The 12,993-nt window shown below is 41.3% G+C and overlaps 1 protein-coding gene across 2 annotated transcripts in view; it reads left to right on the top strand.

Annotated features, from left to right (window-relative positions):
• The window catches only part of kalrnb (kalirin RhoGEF kinase b), a 72,859-nt gene that overhangs the window by 23,923 nt on the left and 35,943 nt on the right, over positions 1-12,993 (top strand). For both annotated transcript variants that reach the window (XR_006927130.1, XM_046858977.1), the window contains exons 9-18: positions 122-253; positions 1,289-1,519; positions 2,823-2,945; positions 3,759-3,950; positions 4,284-4,453; positions 4,720-4,894; positions 6,091-6,286; positions 9,059-9,225; positions 9,838-9,957; positions 12,285-12,503. Coding sequence is in view for 1 of the 2 variants with exons in the window: in XM_046858977.1 (XP_046714933.1) it covers positions 122-253; positions 1,289-1,519; positions 2,823-2,945; positions 3,759-3,950; positions 4,284-4,453; positions 4,720-4,894; positions 6,091-6,286; positions 9,059-9,225; positions 9,838-9,957; positions 12,285-12,503 (1,725 nt within the window). In the remaining variant the exon portion in view is untranslated. The remainder of the gene's footprint in view (positions 1-121; positions 254-1,288; positions 1,520-2,822; positions 2,946-3,758; positions 3,951-4,283; positions 4,454-4,719; positions 4,895-6,090; positions 6,287-9,058; positions 9,226-9,837; positions 9,958-12,284; positions 12,504-12,993) is intronic.

Genomic DNA, 12,993 nt, shown 5'->3' with positions numbered 1-12,993 from the left:
TTAATCTTGCATTTAGGGTCGTTGTTATTTATTTTATTTACCAACTGCTTATTGGTAAGAGCCAAAGGATTTGGCATAAATTATGTTTCTTCTCTAATGATTTCTGCTGTGGTTTTGTCAGTTTCTCTCTGGAGTGGAGGGTTGGGTTAAGGCATGCAGTGAAGGAGGATTACCCACGGCGATGCAGGAGCTGGAGTTGTTCATCCACAGCCATCAGACCTTGTACGAGCAGGTGACCACTGCATACACAGAGGTACGTGTTCATGCCGCTCAGAACATTACATGCGGACGTCATTCCTTCAGCACAGTTTGTAATAATACACTGATGTCAAAATAAAGACAAAACTATATGAGATTTAATAATTGAGGTGTACAGAGGGAAATGAAAGAAAAGGCTACTGATCCTGATCATTATTCAAGGTATTTAAATATATTATATATTATATACATTGGAACATATTGGAATATTCCATAGCCACAGGAATTTTCTGAAGATCAAGTGAAAACGAATGTGTCATCCCATTCTCATTTCTTTGAGAAAATGCTGTGAAAGTTACTATATTATGAAAATACAATCCAAATTATTAGCTTTAATCTTCATTTAAAAAGATCTTGTAAATCATTAGAAGGTCTTGAATGTTCTACTGAACTATATTTAGTGCATTTGCTACTTCTGTGCTACAAAAGTCTACTACAAATAATAATTTTCCTTAGAGAACCAAACCTGTTTCAGCATGACAATGCCCCTGTGCACAAAGCCAGCTCCATAAAGATATGCTTTACATGGGTTGATTTGGAAAATCTGCTTTAGAGCTCTGCCCTCAACCCTATTGAACATAAATAAATGTGAACGCTGACTGCACCCCAGGCCTCCTCTCCTCACCTACCTAACACCTTTATGGCTGAATGAACCTCACACAAATCTCCACAAGCACATTTTAGAATCTAGCAGAACATCTTCCCAGAAGAGTGGACAGGAATGGGGACTGTGTGGAATGAGATGTTCAATGTAGACATCCTGCCACAATTCAGCAGAGCTGGACGAATTACACAAACCATGTATTTGAGTTAAAGTAGAGATAAAATGTGACTCCAGTACATAAAAAACTCCAAGTTAAAGTCAAAATCTTCCCAAAATGAAATACTTTATTAAAGTACAGATACTTACGAATTACATTTACTTCATTACTGTGTGTTCAATGCAATTTAAAATAGTATTTCTTTGTCCTGTGCTTTACGTATCTCTTGTATGAATACAGAAGGACGTGTCTCTGTGTCTCTCTTGCAGGTGAGTCAGAAAGGGAAGACACTGCTGGATGTCCTGCAGAGGCCGCAGCCTCAGGCTGAGTCCGGCATGGTGACGACTGGGGCAGACTACAGCCAGGCGGTGCGCGCCGTTCTGGACGTGATGCACGAGGTGGTGCATGAACACCGCAGACTAGACGGTCTTCTGCAGCACCGCAAACTGCGTCTGCACCAGAGACTGCAGCTGTGTGTGTTCCAGCAAGACGTACAGCAGGTGCGTCGTCGCATATGACATGCGTGCACGTTCTTACACGCTCTCACACACTCTCACACACACTCGTCTACGCATTTATGCATAAACAGGAAGAGTGAGAAGATGTAACACATTTGTGAGGTCGATTATACAGGTGAGTGACAAATTAAAAGGAAAAAAATGACAAAGTCCATTCAAATCTGAGTTTGAATGGATTAAGGTTTTTTCCCTGTGCACTGAAGATGGGGGCGGAGACCTCCTGGAAGAGACCACACCCATCATAGGATGAGCTCTTTGAATTGATTTACAGTCCGCTAAGTGGATGACTGGATACAAACCATGGCAGAAGAATAAACCCCCCCCCCCCACACACCCATTGCATAACTAGGAACCTATTTTAAATGTTTAATCTTGTCTGTAGCTGCTTTTGCAATTGTTGCATATACACAGACTGTGTGTGTATATACAGTGCTTGCATGTACATGCTTGAGCGTGAGAGAGAGAGGGAGAGAGAAAAGAGAAAGGAACTGAGCCACAGTACTGAGTGAAATTTGCACTGCGTCCTCTCTGGAGGTTTGGTGTATTATGTTTGGAGCGAGGTCAATACACTCCTGACAATACAGAGAGCTTCCTGTGAACTAGAGGTCTGTTATTGCGCTGTGAGCGTTTCCCTTTCAAACGGTTGTTCCGGGTCTCAGGAAGGTAGACGTCCACCGTCAGAGTAGTCTGAGGACAGGTTTGCCAGACTAGGTTTGCTAAATAATAAAAAAATAATTAAATAATAAATTATAGAATAGCAAAAGAGGGATATAAATACAATGTTAATAAAATTACTTGTTACTTGTATTTAATTTAATTTAAAAAATGCAAATCTGGCAACACTAAAAGCTAAGTCGATTTCCATAGACTTTTTTTTTTCTGGGAATAATTAAAAAAGATTTTTTATTTTTAGATTATGTTTTTTATATAATATTAGATTAGATATTGTAATTTTTATTAATGTATATAATTACATATTTAATTATATAATAAAAAACTATTATAAAATAAAATAAAAAAATTAATAATAAAATAATTAGTCATTTAATAAATAAAAATATATGATTAAATATGTTATAATATTGTTATAAATACTGTAAAGGATTGATACTGTATATTATTAATAAATAATATTTTATTGGTCATAATGAAAGCATCTGCATGTAATCAGAAAGATTGTTACTTCATAGATTTACATCTCTCATGATGATACATGATCATTATCAAATATCATTGTGTGTGTGTGTGTGTGTGTGTGTGTGTGTGTGTGTGTGTGTGTATACAGGTCCTGGACTGGATCCAGAACCATGGAGAGGCGTTTCTGAGTAAACACACTGGAGTAGGGAAGTCTGTACATCGGGCACGAGCTCTACAGAAGCGACACGATGACTTCCAGGAAGTGGCACAGGTATGGTGTGTGTGTGTGTGTGTGTGTGTGTGTGTGTGTGTGTGTGTGCGTGTGTGTGTGTGGGTTCCTGTTGTTGGTTAAAATAAATCACCACGTTCCGACCAATTAGCATTGAGAATTGAAGAGCACTGTATAATAGGGATGGTAAAAGTTACCAATTTGATGCATCGATTTAAAAAATTGTGCTTTGGATACAAGTTGGCATTTGTATCACGATGCATCGTTTTAAACGTATTTGCGTCTGAAAAAAATATTTATTTCTATTTAATGATTAGTAGATGTGCTATACTTTTATTATTAAGAAAGTGACCAACATTTTGTGACCAATATTTGATATGTAGATCGATTTCTATTTGTGAATATGACAAATCACAACACTACGGAGGCCGAGGCGTGTCCTGAGAGTCACATAGAATACAGATTTACATGGCAGAGGTAGAGCTGTAACTTCCTGGATACTGAACAGGAAAAGAACATCTTTTAAATTTACGATTTGTTGTCTGTCTGAACCAAAGAAATAAAAGCAAATTCTTATTCATATTGCAGAGCATCTTATTTTTTTACACTGCCTTGTATTGCACTGAATCGCATTGCGTTGAATCAAATTGGAATCAGATCACACTACATTGTAATAGGGGTGAATCGCATCACATCTCATCAGTAGCATGTATCGCATTGTTGACTATGCATCAAGATGCTAATCACATCAGCCTTAGTTATGGAGATGCACATTCCCGCTGTACATCCTGTAAAATATGAAGGTGTAGCATTTCTCAATTATACACCTCTCTTTCCTTCTATGTGTTTCTTAAGAACACGTACACTAATGCTGATAAGCTGTTAGAGGCAGCCGAGCAGTTGGCTCAGACGGGAGAGTGCGACCCGGAGGAAATCTACGCCGCCGCCCATCACCTGGAGGTCAGAGTTCAGGAGTTTGTGCGCAGAGTGGAGCAACGGAAATTGCTGCTGGATCTCTCTGTGTCCTTTCACACACACACCAAAGAGGTAAATGCCACTCACACATAGAGTTGCATAATGCCAGGATTTTTTAAAACTGGTAACTTTCCACGGGAATTAACGGAAATTATTCCGTTTTAGCCTATAACAAACTTCCTTGTGCTGTGTGTGAGGCACAAGGTGCAACAAAATGATACTAACAATTAAATCAATGTCACACTGTCAAAAATTTTTATTAATTTCCATAAATTACCATAAATTATCTCAAACTCCTGGTAAGTTTCCAACTTGGAATATTTCCCAAATTTTCTGGAAATTGACCTGGAAATAAATGCATCTAGTACAAGATCTTCTGTGTGTGTGCATTTTCTGTGTATCCAGCTGTGGTCGTGGATGGAGGAGCTGCAGAAGGGTCTGGTGGAACCCGTGTGCTCGGAGTCGGTGGACTCAGTGCAGGAGCTGATCAGGCAGTTTCAGCAGCAGCAAAGCAGCACGCTGGACGCTACGCTCAACGTCATTAAAGAGGGCGAGGAGCTCATCCAGCACTTACGGTGAGATCCACAAGAGAACAACGCTGCAAAATCGTCAGCCTCAAAGAGCAATAGCTCTAGCAGACACGGTGACATCACCTTTTAGATGAGTCAGATCAGTGCCAGATGTGTTCATCACTGAGAACTCAGACCTTTATTGCACTAAGGATGTGAGATAGAACAGCTGGCGGGTGCGTCTGTCCTCCGGAGCTTCATCACCTGTTCACTGCTCGGTCTATGTGTGTGTGTGTGTGTGTGTGTGTGTGTGTGTGTGTGTGTGTGTACAGGGACTCAGCATTGGCGAGTAACCGGCTGCCCCACGCCAGCTCCGTGGCTCATATCGAGGGTGTCCTGCAGCAGCTAGATGAAGCTCAGGCCCACATGGAGGAACTGTTTCACGAGCGCCGGATCAAACTCGACATCTTCCTGCAGCTTCGCATCTTCGAGCAGTACGCCTTGGAGGTCTGTCTCACGCGTCACGTGTGTCAAATGGTCGTGCGTGTTTGTGCTCGCATTGAGCTCTCACATTTTGGACGATTCGAACCCAAAGCGCTTATCGAGCGACCCTGTGTTTGAACAGATGGATTTATCTCGTTCTGTACGAGGCCCCTTGTTTGTTTGGTTTTTGTGTTTGTGTAATGTTTGTGTGCATGTTTTGCGATACACCAGGTCAATAGTTGCAAAGTTGGCTCCTCGCTGTGGGTGTTTGTTGCTAGGGAATGCACGTCTCATTTCTAGCGAGTGAGCACACTGTGAGTCAGAGATGTATTAAAGGTGCAATAGGCGAGTTTAAAAAACAAACAAACTCGCGCTAGCATTAAGAACCAGCAGTGCAACTGTAAGGGTGGGATATGCAAGATCACGGTTGCCCACCTCCCTCCTCCCCCTTTTAAAAAAGAGGGGTAAATACACAAATTAGGCATAACATTATGACATTATAACATTATAAGCTGTGATTGAAGAACACTGAATATCTCTTCATCATGGCACCTGTTAGTGGTTGGAATTATTTATTAGGCAGCAAGTAAACATTTTGATGTTAGAAGCAGGAAAAATGATCTAACATAAGGAGTTGTGATGTCTAGACGGTCGGAGCGTCTCCAAAAACTGCAGCTCTTGTGAGATGTTCCTGGTCTGCAGTGGTCAGTATCTATCAAAAGTGCTCCAAGGAAGGAACAGTGGTGAACCAGCGACAGGGTCACGAGCTGCCAAGAGTCATCGAAGCACGTGAGGAGCGAAGGCTGGTGGTCCGTGTGGTCCGATCCAACAGACGAGCTCCTGTAGCTCAAATTGCTGAAGAAGTTCATGCTGTTAATGCTTGACAGGACCAACACAATATTAGGCAGGTGGTCATGATGTTATGCCTGATTGGTGTATACTATAGGCAATGCTTTCCTGGGTAATGTATTAAACATGATCAAAAATGTACAATTGTACAAACCACAGGCTTTAGCAAAGTCCATTTTCTCTTGGGCCTCTTTTTATAGACACACTCTGCCACCTCTTCACTCCACCCCCATCTCAGAAGATCGTGGCTGATAGTTTTGCAATAAACAAAACAGCCATGCTGTGCTTAAACAAAAAAGAAAAAACAGAAAAGGGAATAAGTGAACTTTTAAACTTCTTTAAATTCTTATCGTATTCATTTATGCTGTCAGGTAACTGGTGAGCTGGACGCTTGGAGACAGGACCTGTTGTGCCAGGCGTCTGAATTTAACACCGAGGAGCTCACGCTGGCTGAGCAAAGACTGCACCGTCACACCGAGCGCAAACTCGCCATGAACAACATGACCTACGAGGTCATCCAGCAGGGACAGGACCTACACCAGTACATCATGGAGGTCCAGGCATCAGGTGAGTTTTTCTGTTTAATCTACAAAAATAAAGGGATTTATAGTGTGTGTGTGTTTGCCAGTGTGTGGCCACATTAGAGGTTACAGTGATTTCACTGATTAAGCATTAACTTCTATCAGCCTGGACTTTAATGAATTGAATCATGTGAATTAATCAATGATTGATTCAAGCTGTAGCTTAAAGCAACACTAAAATAAAAAAACAGCAAAAAATGAATCTCAGGAAGGGGAAATGAAAATTCTCAGATTTTTTTTATGCTAAAAGGGTCGTTCTTGTGTAATAGCCTTTGCATGGATGTTGCATTGGATTGCTAATTTGTGGTAAAGCCTGGCTGCTTAGTCATTAATGGTTCTGAGATAGAGCTGAGATACAGGGATGGAAAAATGAGTGAGTGCTTTCGAGAGGACGAGCAACATGCTGTACAGTACGAGTGTGTGGTGCGGTTTCAGCGGCTCTTGTTGGTTTCTCCTACACGGACACACAACGCACCACCTCCAAGGCTCTCGTAGCGCACTGGCTGTTTGAGAAGTTCAGCAAAAGAATCACGAGATCCAGAGGCCCTCAGGGGCGGACAGTAGAGAAAACGAGAGAAATCAGCAAAGAAAAAAAAAAAAGTCCTGACAGGTAGGCGTGAGGACAAAGAGGGTCGTGTACTGGTGAGAGGAAAACGGAGAGAAAAAAGAAATGGGGCGGAAGATCTTTTCCATATAATTTCACATATACCGTGCGTGCAGGGGTGTGGTTGCTATGGAAACACCCCCCTTTTTACATTCCCTATACCAAGGTTGCCATGACGACAGCAAGCGACCCCCCCCCCAAGCCCCCTCGCATGCGGGTTGCCGGCGGACACGGTCCATCGTTCACGTCCAGGGTTTCACGGTGTGTGCAGAGCAAGCTCCTGTACACGGCACCCCGTCACGCACTTATTACGTTCCCATGGGAACCGCCTCCTGCTGCCCGTTGTGGAGTTGCCATGGAGACTGCATCACGCTGCCCGCAGGGAGTAACTGTGGGGGTGAAACGAGAGCGAAAGAGGGGTAAAATACCCTTTGCTGCTCCAGCAGACTGAAGCACGGAGACACTCGTGCCGTCATGCATATGGCATGTGTGTGTGTGTGTGTGTGTGTGTGTGTGTGTGTGTGTGTGTGTGTGCATACAAATATCCCTCCAGAAAAAGGGTGAAAGAGAAGAAAACGGTGTGTCCTGCATCAGTGGGTAGCTGGGTCACCTAGTGGTTCTGCAAAAGCGCTCACCTGGATGCGTGTCCTCCTCTCTCTCTCTCTCTCTCTCTCTCTCTCTCTCTCTCTCGCATGCTTCTCACACAGTTTTTTAACAATTACACACTGAATTGAGCCCGGCTAACCCAGACGTCACTGGATGCTCATCTTATCTCACCAGTGCCTCCTGCTGGATGCCTCTTTACCCGTATCCAAGATCCTATTCATCCACTCCAATTCCAAAATATCAAAAGGCTGCTAATTATCACAGGAGCTAATTATCACATGACAATCCACTGTGAGGCCAAAGCTTGAAATTTCAGGTTTATTATTTATCTCCATACATACAGCTGACTACAGACTTCGTGGCAACTTTATTGAAAATGAATAAAATTACATAGGATGTGGTTGAAAACTTGGTTCTATCAGAGTAAACATAGATGAACAAATCATGGGTGAGACACAATAGGTGAACACAACTGGGAAACACTGCAATGACAAATAAGGGGGCGAAGAATAGAGTAAAAAAAAGAATTGAAATAGAACTCGATCAAGCATGAAATACACAAACCCGAATCGAAATTTACACCACCATGTGATTTTGGATCTTTACTAGTCCTGTCCCTGTCCCTGTTCTGTTCTGTGTTACCTTACTGTGTTCACCTGTTCCGTGTCTTACTTTAAACTTCTTTGCCGTTTTATATTTTGCTTTTTCTGTTTTTTTTTGTCTTCTCAAATTGTTTCCGAGCTAATGGACGTTTCTTTCTTGTACTCTGACTGTATTATGACGCCATGTAAATTAGATTGGAAAGAGACTCTTAAAATTAACTTGCATAATATGAAATGAAGAGAATAGACTACTGGGAATTAAATACATATTAATGGGACGAAAATATATTAAAATGTAAGTCAATGATTCTGATAGATTGTAGACCAGCAGAGAAGGCTTTGCTGTTCCTGACACTCCATTATGACTACAGTTCTGCTTTTACCAAATCCTTTTTTAATTGCATTCCCAAGCAGTCCTTATTTTAAACACTCGTTTCAAAATGATCAGGCGTCCACACTAATATTTAGAGAAGCCTCTCCTAAAGAGAAAAGCAACACCAAGCTTCTTCCTGTAATGTCTAACGAGGTGGGAGACACTTTTGTAACCCGAGAATAGCTCCCTGAGAGCAAGATTGATGGCACTGTGAATTTCGCTAAGTACCGGGATATTTTATCTCAAAAGCCACTTGCTATTGCTACAAAGATAAGACTTGGCAGTAGGTCTATGGAAACCTGTAATGTGAATTGAAGAGGGGAAAACCGCATACACTAAACCATGAAGGTAAAAACTGTCCAGTGTTCCGCATCGAGAATGTTCCAGGGTTCTCCACCTTCTAGTAAATCTAGTCTAAAAGTGTTGATTGTAGTATTCATTTCTATGGAGGGTGCCAATACTTAAGATCAATGAACAAGTTTATTCTTTCTCTCACCCTGTTTGACACTTTCTTTTTTGTACATGTGTGTGTGTGTGTGTGTGTGTGTGTGTGTGTGTGTGTGTATGGTGCAGGTATGGAGCTCAGTGGAGAGAAGGATGTTGATCTTGCAGCTCAGGTCCAGGAGCTGCTGGAGTTTCTCCATGAGAAACAACACGAGTTGGAGCTGAGCGCCGAACACACACACAAGCGCCTCGAGCAGTGTTTACAGCTTCGCCACCTACAGGCTGAAGTCAAACAGGTCCGTGCACATGTGTTTTTGTGTGTGTGTGTGTGTGTGTGTCTGTGTTTGTGTGTACATGCACACACCTGGTATTTTTCTGCTGATATTTCAATTTCCATTGTCATGTCAGCAGAACTGAAAGAACAACCCAGAGTGCACTGACGCTCGATGTTGTCTGAGTCTTTAAGTGATACCATTAACTCTAAGTGTGAACCAAGCTGAATAGTGTAGCTCTCTCTTTCTCTCTCCCTCTCTCCTTATCTCTCCTTCTCTCTGACCAGCATGTAGTGCGTGGGTTGCACTTCCTGTCCAGCAGAGAAGTGGATCAGTTCAAAAGCATGATTCTTTCTGTGGCCTTGAGCAGCAGACAGGAAGACTAGCTCAAGATGGAGCGATAATTCAACAGTCATGACACCACAATGCTGTCGAGTTCCCTGTTCTGATTGTTCGAAATGTGTTGATTAATTTTCTCTAACAGCTGCTCTAAAAGCAGATCAAGCTACAAATCACAGGTTTATCATAATGCACTCTGCTAATGCATTACACAGGCACTCGTTTGGCTGTGGCTCTGATGAACAGTTGAAACACTAAATGTGTATATGAAATGGGTGTGTGTGTTCATGTGCCCAGGTTCTCGGCTGGATCCGTAATGGCGAGTCAATGCTCACGGCGAATACGGTGAACGCCGGCTCTCTGTCCGAAGCCGAGCAGCTACAGAGAGAGCACGAGCAGTTCCAGCTCGCCATTGAGGTAATCACATCATCAGCTTATACTGAAGTGTACCTTTTTTTTTTTAATCCTTTCACTCTATAATTGGCTTTGTGTATTCTTCATGCCAAGTCCTGGAATCACATTTGCAGTCCTGCTCTGAGCTTCTTTTGTTAATGCATAGAATGAAACTGCGACGGAAACAAGTGCAGGAAATTGTCACAGCCGGAAGTGTTCTTTTTTATTTAACAGAGACTCTGCAGACTGCAAAATCCATCAAATTGAAATAAAAAAAAAAAAAAAATCTTTTTGTGGTACCAAATAATCCATGGCCCGGTACGGTCTGTATTTAAATGCATCTAAATGGTTAAAGCAGCTGTTTGTAATTTCTAGAGCCCCCTGCTGCCTGTAATCGTAATTACAACTGTTTACATTTTTTGCTTACCTCACAAAATGTAAAATATTTGTATTTGGACCATCTGTACTTGACTTTTTTTGCTGAAACTGTGGAACTTAATGAACTAAGAATGTACAATAATAATAATAGTGACACTACGAGTTGCCTTTTAGAGAAAAGGGCCATATGTGTAACATGACAAAAAAGGCTAAGCTTGAAATAAAAAAACTTCATCCCTTGAAGCATACATAAATATGTAACACTTTTTAAAATGACACACTGCAACTTTAAGTTGCAAATTGTGCAGAACAAAGCAGCAGTACTAAAAGTGTGCAAAATCGGAGCATTGACATAAATTACACGTTGGAATTGGGGTTTCTTTTTGTTCCTTCGTTGATGTGAAATTCTCGGCGAGGTGTTTGTTCCCTAAAGTGCCATCTGTAAGCGCTGCATCTGCAAGAGAACTTTAAAGTGCCCTCTTAACTTTTTACAGCTTCAACACTCAGTAAATATGGGCGATGAGTTTAATTCAGCAAATTGCCTTCAATAATTCACAACTAATGACAACCGGTTTAAACCGGATCTCGTGAACGGCCCTGATTGCACGCCAGCGCGTTTCCTGTGCCAGACGCTCCAGAAGCAATCAAGGTTAAAACACTGCAATGCAGCAGGGTCCATTTTTTTAAATGAAAATAAATTTCTTCTTACGTTTGTCCGCGTCAACAAACGGCGGGTTTGAACGCAGCGATTCATTTTCACACTAATAAAAGCGGACAGATGGTTTAAATGATCTGGTGCCAGGGAAGGAATCGGAAAGTATAGATCAAGGAGGCTGTTAGAGTGAATGCCTTTAAATGCAACGTCTCAATTTAAAATGGATCAAAGGTTCGTGGACACCTGGCCAGAAGATTGGTATGTGCTTTTTTTGAATAGCCCATTCCACATTTAGTCCCCATTTACTGTTATCATAACCTTCACTCTTGATATTCCACTACATTTTGTGGAGATTTGTGCTACTTAGGTGTTAATAAAGTCAGGAACTGATGTAGGTGAGGTGAGGAGGCCTGGGGTGCGGTCAGCATGAAAAAAAAATCATCCCACAAATGTTCAATAGGGTTGAGGTCAGAGGTCTGTCACAAGAAATCTTCCACTTCAACCCTTGTGAAGCAGATCTTCATGGAACTGCCATGTGCACAGGGACATTGTCATGCTGGAACAGGTCTCCTAATTCAAGTGAAGTGAAATCCTGTGTTTCTCCAATTTATTTATGGCAACTATTTGATAAAGAATCACATATGGCTAAAAAAAACTTAGGTGTTCCAATACTTTTGTCTATATTGTGTATATTAGTCCTGTACATACAGCGGTGGAAAATAGCTGATGAGCAAATATTTTATTGAGGAAATGTAAAAGAAATGAAAATCATATTATTTTCAGGGGTTCTATAAAGTTGTGCTATTTAAAAAATAATAATTTCTAAGAGTGTATTTATTTAAAAAAAATCATAAATTTTGAGCTATTTTAATTAACCTTACATAATCTCAAAAAATCTGATGTCAGAGTTAAATTATTAACCGAATGAAAAATCGACTACCCCATAAAACTCAACCGAGCCCGTAAAGTTCCCTGAATTTTAAACACTATTATACTTTTATTATGATTTATTTTATGAGTGTATATTTTTAGGGAAATAATTAGAAGTAGTGATTTACAGTAATTAATCACAGAAATAAATCAAGCCTATTAAAATGCAGGCATCAGAGACTGAGTTGGATCCTGGCAGAAATATTATAATATAATAATCTGTATAATATTATATTATACACATAACATATTATAAAATTTAAATATTATTATATATATATATATATATATATATATATATATATATATATATATATATATATATATATATATATATATGTTCATGTATAAGTGATTATAGACTAAGCTTATCTCTTTGTGCCTCCAGTCTCTCCTCCATGCAGATTCGCTCCAGAGGACACATCAGAGCGCTCTGCAGCTGCAGCAGAGAGCCGAGATGATGCTGCAGGCCGGACACTACGACCCTGACGCCGTCCGAGCCTGTGCCGAAACTGTGGCGCTGCACTGGCAGACCCTCATGCTGAAAATGGAGGACCGGCTCAAGCTGGTCAATGCCTCAGTGGCCTTCTATAAGACCTCCGAGCAGGTGCGGTGTGGAGGAGTGTGTAGGAGAATAGAGGATTGTGAAGAGACTGGTGGAGTGTGGAGGAGTGTTGTGGGGATTGGAGGTGTGTAGAGGAGATTGGAGGAGTGTGGAGGAGATTGGAAGAGTGTTAAAGAGATTGGAGAAGTGTGGAGGAGATTAGTGGATTATAAAGGAGATTGTATGAGTGTGAAGGAGATTGGAGGAATGTGGAAAAGATTAGAGGAGTGGGAAGGAGATTGGAGGAGTGTGAAGGAAATTAGTGGATTATAAAGAAGATTGTATGAGTGTGGAGGAGATTGGAGGAGATTACATGAATGTGGAGGAGTGTGGGGTGTTTGGGGAAGACTGGAGGTGTATGAAGGAGATTGGAGGAGTGTGGAGGAGTATGGAGAAGTAAAGAGGACTGTGGAGTGTGAATGTGGAGGAGATTGATGAAGTGTGGAGAAGATTGGAGGAGTGTGGAGGAGATTGGAGAAATGTGGAGGAGATT

This window comes from Silurus meridionalis, chromosome 1 (assembly GCF_014805685.1).
Source record: "Silurus meridionalis isolate SWU-2019-XX chromosome 1, ASM1480568v1, whole genome shotgun sequence".
Taxonomy (NCBI): Eukaryota; Metazoa; Chordata; class Actinopteri; order Siluriformes; family Siluridae; genus Silurus; species Silurus meridionalis.
Note: the sequence above shows the minus strand (reverse complement) of the source record. Positions and strands in the feature narration are given on the sequence as shown.